We start from the raw sequence: 19,037 nt of genomic DNA on the forward strand, positions 1-19,037 counted from the left end.
TTCTCACACGCAGGAGTTCAATATATAAGGATGTAGGCCCAGAGTCTAGCACAAGACACTATCCTAATAGGAAAATTGCATCTGAAGCACTGCTAAGAAACATAATTCACATTCTGCAGCTTCTTTCTGGTCTAGAAATGGCTTATTAAGTTCCTCTGACTATTTGATGTAATCAAATCCAACTCTACAAAGGAAATTAAAAGAAGGATAAGAGAACATTTTCCTGTGCCACCACGCACCACCAGTCCATTATTACAGAAGGTCATTCAGTGTATGGAATAAACTCTTCCAAATATGTCTTGACTATTCACCCAATTAAATAGATTGGCTGAAATCGCTAGGTCCTTTAGAACTATAAGCAGTAAAAACTAACAAAACAACAAACAAAAACCATGAACTGTTCTCTCAGCACAGCTTGTCCAAGATGCATTTTTTTGTTTAAATCTTATTTTAAAAACTCCAAGAAAAGCAAGTAGCAAAGTAGCTCACTTATTTGGGACTTACGTTGCTCTGAAGAGATCAAAGCGCCCCTTGTCCTGTATGTGGAACATCAGGTCCCCTCCGTTCAAGAACTCCATAACAAAAAACAGATGATCCTATTTACAAAGCAGGAGAGAACACAAAATTAACTTGCTTATGCAATTGTGACCCAGCATGGAGGTGCTGCTTCCCTCTGACCAAGAAAAGGACTAAGAAGTGGTGAGGGAGAGAGGAAGTTGGCAAATGGCTTTTACGGAATGGTCTTTGACTTTCCCAGCATGCACAAGCTTTTCCCTCCTGCTCACACCCCCACAAAAATCAAGAGTCCCACTGCTACAGATTTCATTAGCTCAAAGACTTCCTATGCGTCTTATTTTCAGAGTTCATGTGCTTACAGGTCAGATATGAATGTACATTTTAATGAATCTTCCATTTGTGCTTCCCTTAACTTATGTGAGTCATCATCTTAGATCATGTAATCCAGGATGAAACCAGTAATTGAAGTGTTTAAATTAAAACTCCTCTCTCTGGCTGTAGACTTTGTAAATGTTGTTCTGTGCCAGTCTGACTTAGTATTATTTTATACCCACTTTGCACAAACTCCTACCCAAAGTGGAAGGCAGGGAAGAATCAGAGCCAATACCTCCAGTCAATTAAAACATATTTCACTCATGCAGAGAAACAGATTGGTCACTAATCCATTTTGCTTTGTTACTGATACCAGTATTCCCATAAAGGCAAAAGTTAAATCTGTATTATACCTTAGTCTGAAATGTGCAGTAGAGGTGAGTAAGAAATGGGTTTTCCCATGCAAGTGCTAGGACCCGCTTTTCCACCATGGTACATTCCACGTCATCATCGATTAGCACCACATCCTTTTTCAGAGCTTTAATAGCAAAGAATTCATTCTTCCCTTTCAGTTCAGCAAGCAGAACCTGCAAACATAGGAAGACTTCAGGGCATATGTAAGAAAAGTTGATTTAGCTAATGCTGCTAATCAGCAGAGGAGGATTTTAGGACCAGGCATTTAAAGAAGGTTGCAAAGCACTACAAAAAAGTTATTAAAAAATAGGGAGATTCACACCACCCCTCTATAGCCCCTCAGCCCAAAGGCAAAGCTAATGGATTTTATGGTTTTATTGGGGGTTGGACTAGATGACCTCCTGAGGTCCCTTCCAACCCTGATATTCTAGGATTCTATGATGGGGTGCATCACAGAAATTGTGGTGTACCAGCCCAAACAGGTGGCAAAATGTAGGACATCTGTGCAGCTCCTCTGTTGCAATCACTTGAGCTCATGGATTAGAAGAAAGGACATGAACCCTGTTCATCCCTTTGAGATTTTTCTTAGTTGGGTTATTTCACAGATGAGGCAAACGACCATGTCCAAAATCCCCCTCCTTGTGGGCCTATGTAAGGCAAGCATAGAACTCAGCTCCACCATAGACAGAGGACATGGAGTCACTCCTGCTCTGCAGCAACCCTGCTTCTGTCCAACTCAACCATGGTGGTTCCACTGCACTGGGGTGCTCTGTAGCCACAGCTATGTTGTGCATATGAGTGCATGGCATTGTTTCATACTGTAGAGCATAAAGGCATATGCATCTTTTTGGATATTAAAGGAAGAAATCAAGAAACAAAGGGATGGGAGGTAGTGCATCGTAGATCCTTTTTTAAGTTCCAGCACTGCTCTTGGTTGGTTGCAATTTTACAGGGTTGGGACTTCTTATGCCTGAGGCTCAGATGATCACAATCCATTCCTTTAGCAGTAATAGTTTCACAACAAAGGGTTAATAAAATTCTCTCCCCACAAAATGAAGATTGTTTGCTTAAGTGAAATTAGCCCATAACACTTCAGAATAAAAGGCAAATCAACTTAAGTGCTTCCCACTTGTTACGCACCTTTCCAAAGCTTCCTTTCCCTAGTACTTTGTGAAAGATAAAGCTGTCTATGGTGAATTTTCTCCTGGTTCGTGAAGCTGGTCTTGGTGTATTTCCCTCCCAGAGCTTATCATACTCGCTGTTATCTGCTAATGCAAACCATGATTTTTAAATTCAGCATAGGCAATTTTCATGACAGAGATTCCTATAGTTTCTGACTTTTGACTGCCAATAGTTCATCAAATCTGCTGCTGACTCTGGTGACCATAAACATGAGGACCTTACAAAGAAGCTAAATCATTCAAATGGAGTTAAAATTTTTGGTCTAAGTCTGGGATTTTACTAAAAACCTGACATTTTACTAAATCCATATTATGCTCAAAGGCCCTGAGCATCCGCTCTGCCCAAAGAATGCAAGGTATTCTTGTTTAGGGGGAGGGTGTTTGTTAACGGCCGCTTTAAACCATCTTCTCTGATCCTGGGTTCGTTGTGTACCAGATTACAGCACTGGGGGACTAAACTTCTCTAATTTATGTAGGGTGGCAATGGCCCATTGTAACAGCTACAGACTGCCGCGAGGCAGGGAAACCTTGGCTACGCCCCTTTTTACCAGCCATGTACTCAAACTTAGGGGTATAAGCACAGGAATTGTTATGCCGCCAGAGGATCCTCATATGGTGAGTTGATTCTCCCATTGAGGGCTATGCCAGTTTTAAAGCTGCTTTGCACTGGCAGCATGTCAAAGTCGGGGTACTGCAGGAAAGAATTTGGTCCAATATGCCTATACTATACTTTCTTCAGGCCTTTCTTGCCAGAAATTAGTGTGGCAAATTGGAAAGATGCATTAAGAGGGATCATTTACTGAGCAATTCAATAAAATCAGCTCAATACACAAGGAGTAGAGAACAGCAGAAAAAAATACCACCTCCGAACCTTCAGTTACCATCTCTTACCTGATCCTAGTAGTTCTATCAGACTTCATGGGACCATCCACATTGGTAATAAGTCATTTTGAATTTTAACTCCAATATTCTGATCTGTGTTACTGAGGATTTCCTCCCCTGATTACCCTATCTGTTCTCGCTATCTAAAATATTTTAATCATCACATTAGTAGAATAATAATTACATTGAGAGGAATGATACAACTCTGACAGTAAGATTACATTAATCATGTTACAAAAACTACATCCAATTCTCTATTTTTGAACAGAACTGTAACATGGAATTAGTGTTTGTGGGTTGTTTTTTTTTTTTTTTTTTTTTTTAAAGTACTTCTATTTAGTCCCAACTAATACATTTTAGTTGACTCCAGTTTTTCAGATCAACAGCATGCTTGTCATTTCACAAAGATTTCTACATGCTGTGAGTCAGTCAAGATCTTAAGAATATGTACTGTATATATTTCAATTACAATATGCTGAATATTTATATGTGCACCTCTCCAATTAATGTTCCTTTCCCAAATTCTGTCAGAGAAATTATGCTAGAATGAGAATATAGCAAAATCTCCAGGAATTTGAGCCCGCTCTCATTTATCTCAGTACATCTCTGGTTATTCTTGGGCAAAGCAATCCACAGATCTTTATAAATGCTCTATCGTTTCACAATGTTCTCTGTGTTTTTGAAGAAAAAAGTGTCAGAGGAATAAAACCTTAGTTAATATTTTCAGTGTTCTGGGGGAGTTTGTCAGCAACCTTTTAAGTATAAATTAATTACTTATTTTTAATAATTTAAATTAATGTATTAAATTAATTGTATGTCTAAATTATTAGAACAGCATTGATGTGTTACTGATATTTCATGTTCAAGCTGATGCTTGCAAAGCTCTAAATATTACTTTTCAGAACATAAATTACTCACAAGAGTTGTGCAGAGACTGTAAATATCTTTGTATATTAAAACTGCCTTTTTGTTAGAAAAATAATAAAACATTGTTTTCAGTGTATGGTAATAACAAACAACAGCTATTAACATTTCAATATATGTGCCAGTCTGGTAATTACCTATACATAAGAGAAAATGCAGTAAATTTCATTTCTTACCTGTTGTATCTCCACCCAAAGCTTTAGATTTCTTATCAAAATCCTGGTAAATACCAACATTTTCTAGTGACCCAGAATCAGATTTTCTGGTCGATTTCTGTACAGGAACAGAAGGCATTTGAGGTTATTCTTGCACTGTAATTAGTATATAGTAATTAGTAATGGTAAGTAATGTAAGTGGTATGTAATGGTAACTGAGACAGTTTTATTTGTTGCTTTGCCTTTATTATAAGCAAATCTCACTCTCACGCAAAATATGTATTTACTACTTTGTCTAGAAACCTTTGGTAATGGAAAGCTGAAGAATTATAATACACACACTTTATTTACTATAATCCCTTTTATAGCATCCACACTGTCCACTGTCATATGTTGTAAGAAAATAACAATAAAAATGGTGTTAAAAATGTTTGAGCACTCTATTCTACAACCTCTGCCACTGCTATCCATTGAGAATTCTGGGTTCAAAATATCATAGCTTTAATGATAGGGAAGGTGCGACAAACAAAAACCAGGGCAGGAATAGTAGTAGGGGAACAGTCTTCACAAAAGTGTGTATTACTTTAAAGTTTAAATAATATACAGGAGGAGTCATCATGTCCTAGACAGAGAAAAGAATCACAAGGTTATTGGTACTGAGCACATGTAAGCAACTTGTCCGTATTGCTGTTCTTTACGTAACTGCACTGTTTAATTTTACTTGAGTAGTTAACCTCTTTAGATTTTCATGTAGTGAAAATACTGTTCTATCAGCCCTAAGGTTTTTTAAAAAGTAAATATCACACAAAAGCTTAAGAAAGGTAGCTTGAGATGTACTTCACTTCGTTAAGCATGTGGCTCCATGTTTTTCAGTTATGCTGTTATTTCACAGCCAGTATACAGTTTTCTGCTTGTAAATGAAAGCCAGTGCTACCCAGCTGTAAAAGAAGCAACTACCAGGCTCAGGAGATCAAGAAGTTAATAGTGGAGATGTGTTAGTTCCAGCATACATAACCTCTGATAAGCTAAAATCATGGAGTACAACATCTGTGTTTTCAACATGTGAAAAAGTAGAGAGATTACTAAAAACAAAATTTTGCAAAATCTGATTTGTCACCATTTATACCAAACACTGCAAAAGAACGTTTAAGACAACAAAAAAGAAAAACAAACAAACCTTGTTCTTGTTGGGATTAAAAAAAAAACATTCCAGCAGAAAGTTTCCAATTATCTGAGGGGTGGTTTTTTGTTTTGTTTTGAAATCTGCAGTTTCACTTTAAAGCCTGGAAAGGGCCTTCGTCACTTACACTAAGGCCCCCCAGCAGCATATGTCACTTAATGACCAAAATGGTAAGGGAAGGAAAAGCCTCCCTCCCGGGCTTGTAATACAACTAGTTGCATGACAAACAACAATGCAACATACCTGGCTAACTTGATTTAAAGCTTCTGCTAATAGTTTCTGGTTGATTCCACATAGATTTGCCACTTTCTTTTGACATTTGTGGTGCACATTCATCCCACACTCTAAAGGAAAGGAAAGGACAGTAATGTGAACTTCATGCAAAATATTGTTAAACAGTAGATTCATAGGAAAGATTTTTTTTGTATTCAATACTTCTGTTCAGAAACGTTTTCATAGTTCGGATTTGCGATATGAACAACTTGCTCTTTTAATTGATTACAGCCTTTAATAAAACGGCAATTCAAATTTTACCTCTCCCTCCCACTCCCAAACTCATTTAAAATGGAAGTTGCCAAAATCACCACAGGAATAGAGAGTTAAAGCTCTGCTGATCTGGAGTTATGCCTGTTTAATTAGCTGCAATTTTGGCCCATTATCTTACAAACTAGAAATAATACTTTTGATTCATTAAATTTTGTCTTTCTTGTTGGAGAATTATGACAAGAGAGGGATTTATAGTTAACAGTCAGAAAATGCATCTTCAGTTTGGGACTATGTACTCAGATACTATATGACAAATATACTCAACTGCATTGCATCTGGGGGCTGCTTGTCCCTAATGGTACCAAAGAGACAATTTTTCTTGCTCTTGTCTCCTCTGTAACACTGCAATAATCAAAATGCTCTTTAATTGACAGAGCCAAGTGTTGTTTTTAAGAGAGCTTTTTGTGAAACACAAGATGTCATACAAACTCAAGAACATCCACAAACAAGAGACTTGGACACACTTCACCAAAAATTAGTTTTTCCCATGGAAAATGCTATGGCAATGCTCTTTTCCCCATCCTCCATAAAAGCTGAGACTCAAATAGCACAGAAGCCCCTAGAGTACCTTCGCACTTTAATCCTTGTTTAACTAATCCCCAGAGAAGACTGCCGCAATGATCGCAAAAGTTGGGACTCATGTAGTTGTAAACTTTAAATCGATGAGGCATATCAATGTTGAAGCGCTCCTTCTGAAACTGAAGGCATATTTACACAAATAAATCACTTTTTCAGACATGAGGGGACTGATCTCTCTCTCTCACACACACACACACACACACACACACACACACACGTATGTTTATAATTTAAAAACCACATTTAAAAAGCATTCACAAATGATCCAACACTGAGTACTTTAAGTGTACAATCTCTGAAGAAACTTAACATGCTGAGTTTGAGTGAAATGTGTCTATATCAAGGGGAAACTAGATGCCTACTGGCAAATTAAAATTGTTTCAGTCAAAAGTTGACTTATTACAATGCACTCGTCTACCTCTCAGCAAAAGTATCTCTTGTGGGTCACATATTTAAATTTTATTATGGATGTGAAGCCATTGTTAGAGATATATGTATTTATTTTGTTTTCAAAATGCCTGCATGTGGAGGCCTTGGTGCCCTGACAACAGTGAAAAATTTAGTCACTAAGAATATTGCCCAGCAGCATAATACAACAGGGACACTTCACACAGCATGAACTGCAGGGAAATATACCCCCCTTTCTTGCTTGTCCTGAAATCCCTGACCCTCAAAACTCCTGAAGAGATAAGCCATGCTGCAAAAACTTTAAGATCAACAAATCTGAGCTGTTTTCTATTTTAAACCTCCCCAAACCCATATCTGTTACTGCATAATTTATTCAACGCTTAAAGAATTAAATCTTTACTTGGAAAAAAAAGTTTCTGTCAAGGGATTGTAACTACTCTGCCTTCTCCAGAGTTTCACCCATGCTCCATCTCCATAGAATGTCTAGTATCGAAAGGAAGCAGTAAACAGCCATTGTTATGCAGCAAAGTACTTTCCAAGTGGATCTTGCCACATTTACAATCATACATTCGTAAAAAGAAAAGGAGTACTTGTGGCACCTTAGAGACTAACCAATTTATTTGAGCATAAGCTTTCGTGAGCTACAGCTCACTTCATCAGATGCATACTGTGGAAAGTGTAGAAGATCTTTTTATACACACAAAGCATGAAAAAATGGGTGTTTACCACTACAAAAGGTTTTCTCTCCCCCAACCCCACTCTCCTGCTGGTAATAGCTTATGTAAAGTGATCACTCTCCTTACAATGTGTATGATAATCAAGGTGGGCCATTTCCAGCACAAATCCAGGGTTTAACAAGAACATCGGGGGGGGGGGGGGGGGGGGGGGAGGAAAAAACAAGGGGAAATAGGTTACCTTGCATAATGACTTAGCCACTCCCAGTCTCTAGTCAAGCCTAAGTTAATTGTATCCAATTTGCAAATGAATTGCAATTCAGCAGTCTCTCGCTGGAGTCTGGATTTGAAGTTTTTTTGTTGTAATATCGCAACTTTCATGTCTGTAATCGCGTGACCAGAGAGATTGAAGTGTTCTCCGACTGGTTTATGAATGCTATAATTCTTGACATCTGATTTGTGTCCATTTATTCTTTTACATAGAGACTGTCAGTTTGACCAATGTACATGGCAGAGGGGCATTGCTGGCACATGATGGCATATATCACATTGGTGGATGTGCAGGTGAACGAGCCTCTGATAGTGTGGCTGATGTTATTAGGCCCTGTGATGGTGTCCCCTGAATAGATACGTGGGCACAGTTGGCAACGGGCTTTGTTGCAAGGAACGCCACTAGCCGTCACCTTCAGCCCCCAACTAAAACCCCTCCAACGCATTATTAAGGATCTACAATCTATCCTGAAGGATGACCCAACACTCTCACAAATCTTGGGAGACAGGCCAGTCCTTGCCTACAGACAGCCCCCCAACCTGAAGCAAATACTCACCAGCAACCACTACCACACAACAGAACCACTAACCCAGGAACCTATCCTTGCAACAAAGCCCGTTGCCAACTGTGCCCACATATCTATTCAGGGGACACCATCACAGGGCCTAATAACATCAGCCACACTATCAGAGGCTCATTCACCTGCACATCCACCAATGTGATATATGCCATCATGTTACTCTGAAACCTACATTCGTAAAGAAATTTTTTCATCTCTTACCATTGTGTCTCTGCTGTTGGCTGCAGTACCAGTACATCTCCCAATGATTTTATCAATACATTTCTTATGAATAGCAGCATTGCATTCTTCAAGAGAGAAATGAAAAAGAAAATAACCCATCAGTTAACTGATACAGATGATTAGGTGTTCCTCTTTGGAAACAAGTCTAATATGAAATATGCCTTCCCTAAAATCTACAAGTGTTAATCCGTATTTCTCAAGTGAAAGCGCCCCTCTCTGTAAGCAAGAGAGGTATCTGTAGGAGATTATTGTCTCTAGTTTGGGATTATATGTCTTTATTTCTGAACCACCAGTCTCTCCTGTAGGTGATACCACCAGCATTTGAGGGTGAGGTATGTGGGGGAGAAAACATTACTACATTTGCAAATTTTGGAAACAAAAGTACTTTGGCATCGGCTGATGCTACCATATAGGATACATCAAGATCTACTATGACTGAAAGGTACTGCTATCACTAACTACATAAGAAATGAATCAAGGTTTTCTTCTGGTTGGAAAAATTGCAATTCTTAAACTCTATTTAGAAGGGTTTCAGAGTTTCCTTTTCTATTCAGGGTTTCCTTTTCTATTTAGAAGATTTCCCATATGTTCCAATATTTACTAAACACCAAAATGGAATTACTGGGCCCAATTTTTTGATGATGTAAGTGGGCACAGCTGTTATTTTCAATGACATTTCACCCATTTACACCAGCAGATAATTTGGCCCATTAACCTTATTACTCAAGGCTCGATGGAAGGGTCAATCATTTGACACTGAAGTACAGAGCCTTGTGTTAGCACCGAACACTTTATAATTAACATCCGTATCATTGAGAGAGTGATTACGCACTCTGTATGATAAATGTTTACACCGTATATTATAAATGCGACATATACCTATCTACAGAGTAATATTAAAAAGTTTGTCATAGTTACAAAATTCATATAGTCAACTCACGTCTACATTTGTATCCCTGCTTGTTAAGTCCCCTGAAAAACAAACAATACAAAAAGAAAGTCACAAGGGTAGAAAGTGTAGCTCTAGATGTTTGTCTTGTTCAAAACAGATTTTTTTTAGTTGCTTTCACATGCCAGAGATTCAAGGTTTAAATCACAACATTTATGATGATTCTATCAGTCTAGGTCCTGCTATTATAAATGTTTCTCAGTGAAGCATGTCAAAAGATTCCTGCTTCTTTCTCTCTAAGGAAACATTTTTATCATTCCACCAACCCTTCCATGAAAGGTTTGAACATCACTGCCTTATACCCAAGGGAATTATCAGACTTATTCCTTTGCGAAGGTTTTGCCAGTTAAGGGCCAGATTTTGCTCCCACTGAAGTTGATGGAAGTTTTGCCAATTACTTCAGTGGGCTCAGGATCCATACTTAAATTATTACCATGGCATAATGTGGGGAAAATGTATGAGTTGGGCTTCTAAGTGCTACAGTACTACAAAACATAATATATTGTTCCCATCCAATGTGATGCATGACGTGTAACATCAAGGGCTACTGAGTGATTTACAACATTTTCCATCATTTCTCAGTACATCTGAAGCTAGTTGTTTTTTAATCATTTCACTCCCAAGAATAAACCTGAGCTTATATATATTGTTTCCTTCTTACCAGACAAAGTCTTTACAGACAGAGCAAAATGTGGGCTGTCCAAAGAAGGTGGCAATAAACTCATGATTTTTGATGTAGTGGATTTTGGCTTGCTTGATAGCTCCTCTCCTATTGATAGTCACAATCCCCTCATCTTCCCTCATTGACTGCTTGCAATCTGGGGAGAAAAATAAAAGAAGAAACTGTTTTAAAATTATACCAAGTTGTAACGAAAATGAATCAATATTACTTTCCCAAAAGTTATAATTTAGTATTATAATTTAGATATATTTTTTTTAATTCTCTCTCTCTCACTCTCTCTCTCTCTCTCTCTCACACACACACACACACACACACACACACACTGAAATAACAAAATTACCCTTATCACGTTTTAGACCCAGACATATTATAAAAATTATGTGTAAAAGAAGGTCTATATTCAATACTCTTTCCTTGTCAATGTCAAGCTTTATTCATTTATTTATTTATTTAGGCAGTAACCTTAAACACTTTTTCCTACTATTGAATGCATTCAGTGGCATTTTCTTGCTGCATAATTTAAATGAAATGAAAGTGAAATGATGTAAGACAAGCTGAACCAAGAACAGGCCATGCTGATGTTTCAAGTTAAACAGAGGAGGGGGCAGGGGCCAGGAAATCAGGGCCCTTGCAGCTTCAGAAACACATAAGAGGAAGTAACTTTCTCAGACGCTTCCAATATTCCCTCTTCTAATAAACATAAGATATTTTTCAATACTTCTGCAGTTGCCAAAGAGGAGACAACCCTATGGTGCAGCTTTGAGACAAGGATCCTACACTACCTTGGTGAGGAGTATCACACAAAATCCCAAGTTGCTAAAATAAGTGGATCATACAGGTCTTGGAGCGACCTTATTACTAATCTTTCATTTTCATTAAGGCGATAACAGAATTCCAAGTAAAGAAATTCTCTTATTAATTCCTTAAGTGACACTTGTTCACATTCAACTAACTTTTTTTTTCAAAATGTAAAGGCAAGAAAAGATATTGGAATGGGATGGTCCTAACAGACATTTTAAACTGTTTAAGAGAAAGTAAAAAAAGACTGGAATCACTGGTATAGCAGTGCACAAAGCCCCAAAAAAGGAGATGTGTTTTTTTCAGAGTAGGGGATAAGGAAAAGCTGCTCAAGAATGACCCCATCTAGCCAGTTAAGGAAAAGCAAAAGTCAACTATGGAGACCAGATCAGTTATTCAATGCATTCAGAAACGCTCATCCACTGCTCTTTGTCTGAGGTGGCTGAAAAATTTATAGTAGTGAGAGGTGGTAGTTTGGGATGTAGAGAATTCCATGGTGATGGAGGGAGGAGAAAGTCAGGTAGGAACAGACAAGGGGTAAGCACCATATCCCTTGTAAGAATAATTCTTTTTTAATACACCTAAGGCTACGCCTACACTGCGAGCTAGGTGTCTGATTCCCAAGTTAAGCAGACACACTTGAGACAGCGATCATCTGAGCTAGCATGCTAGAAATAGTAGTGTTGTCACAGTAGCACGGGCAGTGGTGCACATGCGAGCTGCCTGAACCCCACGGGTACATGCTTAGTATGCCTAGCCCATGCCATTGCTGCTTCTGCCCATGCTACCACATCTATGCTTCTATTTTTAGTGCACTAGCTCTGATGAGAGCTAGCATGAGTATGAGCACCCCTCGCTTGCAGTACAGATATAGCCTAAGTAGATTTCAGCACTGTGATAATACAGCACTGCAGTTAGCGGCCTGCCTTGAAGCATGTTCTCCTGGAAATCAAAGGGTGTTTTGCCAAAAAGTCTTCAGTTGGAGCCAAGTTGGCCCCTCCATCAACAAATACTCAGATATTCATTCTATGTATTAGAACAATACTACAATATTCAAACTTACTGCATCCAACAACCTTCCCATTCTCCTACTTTCCCATGGATTTCTGTCTCAGACATGCCCACTGATCTGAGTGATAGTTTTATTTTCCATTCTGAGGTATTGTTTGAACACACACTGTATGCAGCCTCTTAGTGGTGGTTATCCTAAATTTACCTTCAGCACCATTAATGAAACTGAATTGAGGAGTAAACAGAGCTATTGGAAAATAAAATTTTACAGCCAGCATGGACAAAACAACAAATCGATGAATACTCCAAACCATGACCTATGATAACATTTCTCAAACACTGGTGACGTATGTATTCCCCTCCAGCATGATGTTGCTTTTGCCATTAGATCAGATGGCTGTCTCCATCACACTTAAAAAGGAATCAACAAATGAGAGAACTTGGGAGAGTCGCTGTCCTGAGTCCTGGTGCTGTATCCCTGCCTAATAACTGCATTCACATCTACAACCAAGCTTGGCGTGCAATCAATCATACATCAGGATTTAAGAGCACCCTGAACTGGTTTTCTGGTTTCACTGGAATGGGAAGAAAGAACCAGTGATCCATGAAATCTTAGAATAAAGGATAGACCCAGTTTTATGAGGCCAGGCGAGGACGAGACAATTAACTGTGAGAAGAGGTCAATGGCTGGTGCTGCTAAAGGCAAATAGAGTTTCCTGACAAATTTCGAAGCCATTGGCTTAAAACTATTGATGTTTGATCTTAATGCACAGGAGAACTTACTCCAGAACTCATACTCTAATACTAAATAATTATGGTGATGATAATGATACATCTAGTAAATCACATCTCTGCTTCAGGAACAAGATTAAAAATAGTTCAGTTTTGCTGTTTCAACTTATCTTATTGAGATAGCCAACCAAAGACTAACAGCAATATTTCACTTGCAAGCCATATTACCCCACTTCTTAATTCTGCTGAGCAAGCAGTATTTTGATATATACAGACACCAAATCTTTGAATGCTTCAGAAAAATCCCACACTGAAAAATGTGTGCAAGTTTATAGGCTGAAGAAAGGAACATAATAGTAATTCTGCCAAATGTTAGTAATATTTTGGATTATCAGATGCATAAAACAGATGTGTCTGGGAGGGTGATTTAACCAGCATTATAGCCAAAGGGGGAGAAAAGCTGTTTCTTGCGTAATTGTGCCCCAACAGCCTCTCTTTTCAGGCCTACATTTTTATAATTTAGCCCAATGCAGATGGAAAACATTTAATAAATTAAAGCTTCTCCAGTGGGGAGTCGAATGAAAATATAGCTTCAGGAAAACCTGCAAGCTGTGAACCTAACAGAAGAGTTCACCATGAAAATGGGAAATAGATCTCTTCATGCTGAAGTTACTATAGCAATCTAATACTGTGGCCCACAATTCCTAGCCAGCTGCTGATCAGTACATGGGACAAAATCGCAATATGTTTCCCTGCACTTGAGGTAAAACGGACAATGAACTCCAAAGAAAAGCATTAGGCTGGCCTCTAAGCTTCAGAAGTCGATGCATACAGTGCAGTGGGATACATAATTTAAAGCTAGTAAAACAGTAACTGTCCTTAACCATCACATCCCAATTTTATCTCAAGAATCTTTGCACATGGTATCAAAATCTGTATTCCAAAACAACCTGCTTCTACAACTGACTGCCTTATTAAATTACATATCTGCACTGCTTTAGCCGAAACCAACCAATATATCAAACTATTATTGAAAAGAACATTTTCATCTCTGCTCCAGAGCAAATGGGGACGTTCGGACAGCAGCTGTTGCTAGACTGCATCTGAAAAGCTAAGACGGCTTTAAAATGATATCTAAAGTGAATTACAGTAAGATTACAGTATAGTCCCTATCAATTCTTTATATAAATGCCTCGTAGTATATATTGCCAGAAACCACTTCAAAAAGCGGAGCTATCGTAAAGTCAAATGGGAAGAAAAATTTTATTTGTGGGCTGAGATTCAGATAGCAGTAGTGGCTGGGAGGAGCAGGTTGAGGAAATGAGTCAGAATTCCACATAGTTGGGGGGCAACACACAAGAATGGGAAACTTTGCCCTTCCCCAAAAGCATGAAGTCATGGGAAGTGCAACAGAGATTGGCAGGATTTTCACAGACTAGATCCTTATGCTATGCATGCTCAACACACTCAGAAATGGTAACATACCAACTGCATAATCAACAAATATGCTGCTGATTGGTGTCAGAAAATCCCCCACAACAATTGTAGTTACTATCTAGATTTGTAATGAATCATTTTAGCCCCAGAAAACACCATTACATTTAGCTTTTCTAAATGTTTCCTGCCTAGTAAATAATGAGAAAATATGAAAAATATTTAACAATCACTTATTATTCAAATATCTCCTTTTCTCTTCTTAAAATTCAGATCCTTTTCTCAAACCAGCTCTTTCAATATATCTTAAACCTCCTCCCAGCATTTATACATTGAGCTAGGGGATAAAATCAGCCCCCAATCATGACACTGCAATCACGCCAGAAGCACTGTATCTATGTGAACATACAGTTTTTATTTAAAATCTTCAGTGCCTATTCTTGCTTCTAGGTAAATCACAGTAACTGAAACAAGTAGTATTTCATACTTTTAACAATCTAGAATATATTTTATTGAGCTACCCAAACAATATTACTAGAGTTAACCTAACCACAATGACAATAACCCCCATACCAAGAGCACTATCTCAGCCCAATCAGCCCATTCATTTCCAAATGCCCAAGGAAAAAAAATCTTTGCCAGAAGCTAATAAACCAATATTCACAGAGAGAGAGACAGAGAGCTGAGCTCTCAAGATATTAATTTATTCAGTATACAATATGGGTTTGGGGTTTTTTTTGAAAGCTTAGAAATGGGAAAGCAAATGGTGGGATTTGAAAAAAAAGAGAGCTTGCCATGAATGTTTCATAGTGGTGGATTTGTATGGATAGGTGAAATCCAGTTTTGTGCTAAATGACTGACCAGTTAAAGGAGCACTGCCAATGTAAAAAGAACATATTGCAAACACATTTTCCCCCATGCTAATAATACCACCTTCAATTTAAAACTTACTAAAGCCGAAGTTCACAGTGTCCCTTTAACTATTCTGTTGCATTGCCATTGGTTCGTTTGAATGTTAACAAAGCCCTCCGGGCCAAATTCAATAAAAACATCTATCTAGAACCTTTGCACAGCAATACACATTTCCCCCAAACTAGATTTCTTGCCTTGCACAGGCTCTTTCAGCTCAGAGAAAGCAGTTCTTCAACCTGGCCCTACAATCTGCACGCATGCTACACACACATGAATGAATTACCTTTACAAAAACTACTTTAAAAGGGAAAACTTTCCAGAACTCTACATTTGAATAAAATAATAAATCTAAATATACATCTGCTACTCTTGATTATTTTTAATTGTTTTTTTGTTTACTATGTTTGTTCCTAAAACAGTATATTTTGTTCATTTACTTTTTCACCATCATGTATATTCTCGTTCTATGTATTTTAATGTTTATTTTATCTGTATCGACTTCTTTGTTCTGAGAGTACTTGTGGGTTTGGCTTTGATGACATATTTTAGGTTTCAATACCAATATAATTATGCATTTGTTTACTGACATGAGCAGTACCCTTTCTATAGTGATCTGGCATATAGTATTCAATCTAAATCTACACCAGCCCATGGCAGTTATGTTAAAACCTTTTATATGAGTAACTAATCAATTACTCTTTTTTCCACAGAACCTTTTAACAGGACATATATTTAGAAGTTGCTGCACTTCCATTGCAAGGGTAACTGAATGAGTTAGTTGTAATAGCTGTTTTCTTAGACTGCCAGGGCACCTTGCCCTCTAGATGACACATTCTTCTTGTGTGTGTGTGTGTGAGTTGTAAGTAAATAAACTCCACACCAAGAACTGAGCTGACATCCCATTGCTTCAACTCAGATACTGCAGCATAGTATCACAGGAATACTGCACTTATATCTACCTTTGAGTGTGATCTAAAGGTCTTGGACTTTGATGAAAGTTAATGATGCCAAAGCACTCAGAAAAAAGACAAAGTAAGGACACCAGTATTTTAGCAAACTGCCGTTTAAACAAGGGGTGGGGGGGGACAGATTAAAATGGACAAATCTGCAGTCCATGTATTGAACACCACAGCCAGCACAAGTTTCTAACACGCAAATGGTATGGGATCACACTGAGTAAAGGAGTAAATAGAAAAGTTACTTCTCATTTTAAAAATTACAGCTAATGCTCATTCTTCAGAGGTGCTACTGGTCCTTTTCTCATCATGCTATGTCTTCCCCACCAGCTTAGTAGTTTAGGGCTTGATCCTCACCATTAGAATTAACAGAAGTTTTTCCATGGACTTCAAAGGGAACAGGATGAAATCCTTAAATCCTACTGTCACCAACCTGCTATTCTCCTCTGCCTGACATACCACCTACATCAGATGCAAGGCAAGCGAGGAACTCAAGATTTCCAGCTATGGTGGTTTGCGTGTGAATAATGGTTGAATGGCAAGAGGCAACACTGTTGCAATGTTAAAGTTTTCACCTTTCCAGTCCACCCACCTACTGCCATAGCAAGGTGCTACGGGGTAGGAAGTGAGGAGAATTCTAAGGGTGAAATCCTGATCCCATTGATCTCAAAGGGAATTTTGCCACTGACTTCAATGGAGCCAACATTTCACCCTAAATGTTTTCATAGAGTTAACGTGTCTGCACAGAAATGCTTGATAGTTCTTGCTCTCTGTAAACACAGGAACCCTATTTTAAAGCACAAGGAGAACCAGTCCATCCTAACATCTGAAAATACATTATCTACCTCCTGTGCACTGGGAAAACTAAGTTCAGTTCCCTCTGCCTTGTGGTTTATGGTACTTGGCTGATAATGTACATTGCTGGCTTATTGTCTACAGTATAATATGTGGCTACGACAGAATAAAATAAATTTAGTATTTTATTTTATTTTTTAAAAAATCTCACCTTTAAGAGGTATGATTTTCATGAAGTCCATTTATGTTCATGTATGTAAACCATCAATTTACTTAAGGGAGAGAACTCAAGGTTCAGTTTAGTACTAGACAGATCACAATATGCCGAATATGGCATCTCTTCGGGATATTATTCTCCCCCCTAGTTCACAGATACATTTGCTCTCCCTCACATCTTACAAATTATAGGGCCATCTTCTGACTTTTAGTTTATCATCATTATGGTTTATTATTATTTTTAAAAGGAGACAAGAATGCCAAACGTGCTTTGCGCACCAGAGATTGTACTGTATTGTAATTTAGCCCTACCCAGCATGTAGATGGTGTTAGCAGAACACCTATAAATCTGTTTCTTAGCATGAAAAATAATGAGCTAAATTATATCTCCCTCTCTTCAAATCTCATATTCAGTTACTCAACACTCTCCACACAACACGCAAAGACGACACATTACATTTAAAGCAGCGTACACACATCTTTGAGCAATTCATATTCCCTCCTCCCAACAGGACCAGCTAATATCCTGGAAGTAACTTGTGAAGCATTTGCTTTCTGATATAAGTGATAACTCTGAAAAGAAAGATAATTCACTAACCCTTTCTCCTAGAAGCTGAAGCAAGCAGCATGGCAATTCAAAGTCCAGAAATAAACAAAACAAAACAAAATATATTCCAGCTGCTTCCAAGCTGCTCACACACAGAGTGAGAGGCTCAGTCTTAAACCATGCACTGTGATGCTGGGTTTTCTTACTGGATAAGGTCATTAACTACATTTGAATAAACAAGGTCAAGCAAGGCATAAAATGTATTGCATCTGCACACTATTAAGCTGCAGCTGCTTTTCAGGAGCATCACTTTATTTCCAATTACACAATATGAGGGTGGGGGAGGAAAGTACATAACATTATACATTGTGAGGGGTCACATGCCTTACTCCCCATTCCCATTTTCTGTTGCATGAAAAAAGTCACCTGAGTCCCATCTGCAACATTCTCTCTTTAAAGGAAAGGTAATATGGAAGGCAAGAAAAAATTCTCAGGACGGGACAATTTGGGGGCCTTGAGTTCTGGTACCTGAAAGTCAGGGCTCTGTAGCCACTGTTTTAAAGAGTCCTTGAGAAAGGAACTTCAAGGACTGGGAAGGAGACCTCCTTCTGTCACCAAATTGTCTAGCAGCCTTCCTGTCAGACCCTAATCTGCAACAAAGGAACATGAGTTAAGTGCTACTTCAATATCTCAAGGCAGCCTTCTTTGTTTACCATTTTAACAGCAATTTATTCCAAAGAAGCTATTTTGTAATAACATATTTGATGGTTCAATATTAAACACTGTGATGTTACACCCCATATTCTTTATGGAAATATGCTTATGTTATAAATATGGCATAACTGATGTATGTTATGCAAGATGGGTCTTGTAAGGTATCATCAGAAAGGTTATAATTTACTGACTGTGATTATCCAATTTGTATGCATTTATCATTTCTGTATCTAAAGTTAGGAATATGGACCATGTAACAATTACAACTGTGTTTGTATTTGGGAGACACCCACCAGACAACAGGTCATCAGCCTTGATGGGCCATTAGGAAGAAACAGTAACTTTTTGAAGATACTAATCTCTCTCCTTCCTGAGAAGGATCCTAGCTGTGACACTACTAGGTCAAGTGGTCCTGTCACCTGGTACTAAACACCATCTTGGACTTTT

At 38.2% G+C, this 19,037-nt stretch overlaps 1 protein-coding gene across 7 annotated transcripts in view; it reads right to left on the reverse strand.

The window, feature by feature from the left end:
* Positions 1–19,037, reverse strand: part of PRKCD (protein kinase C delta) — a 123,982-nt gene that overhangs the window by 12,044 nt on the left and 92,901 nt on the right. For 5 of the 7 annotated variants that reach the window (XM_043550507.1, XM_037904610.2, XM_027817981.3 and 2 more), the window contains 9 exons: positions 10,455–10,611; positions 9,785–9,816; positions 8,824–8,909; positions 6,679–6,808; positions 5,808–5,908; positions 4,406–4,502; positions 2,383–2,510; positions 1,242–1,415; positions 505–596 (listed from right to left, as the gene is read on the reverse strand). In XM_043550507.1, the coding sequence (XP_043406442.1) occupies positions 505–596; positions 1,242–1,415; positions 2,383–2,510; positions 4,406–4,502; positions 5,808–5,908; positions 6,679–6,808; positions 8,824–8,909; positions 9,785–9,816; positions 10,455–10,611 (997 nt within the window). The remainder of the gene's footprint in view (positions 1–504; positions 597–1,241; positions 1,416–2,382; positions 2,511–4,405; positions 4,503–5,807; positions 5,909–6,678; positions 6,809–8,823; positions 8,910–9,784; positions 9,817–10,454; positions 10,612–19,037) is intronic. The other 2 variants (XM_037904611.2, XM_043550509.1) reach the window with 1 other exon arrangement.

This window comes from Chelonia mydas, chromosome 7 (assembly GCF_015237465.2).
Source record: "Chelonia mydas isolate rCheMyd1 chromosome 7, rCheMyd1.pri.v2, whole genome shotgun sequence".
NCBI classification, from domain to species: domain Eukaryota; kingdom Metazoa; phylum Chordata; order Testudines; family Cheloniidae; genus Chelonia; species Chelonia mydas.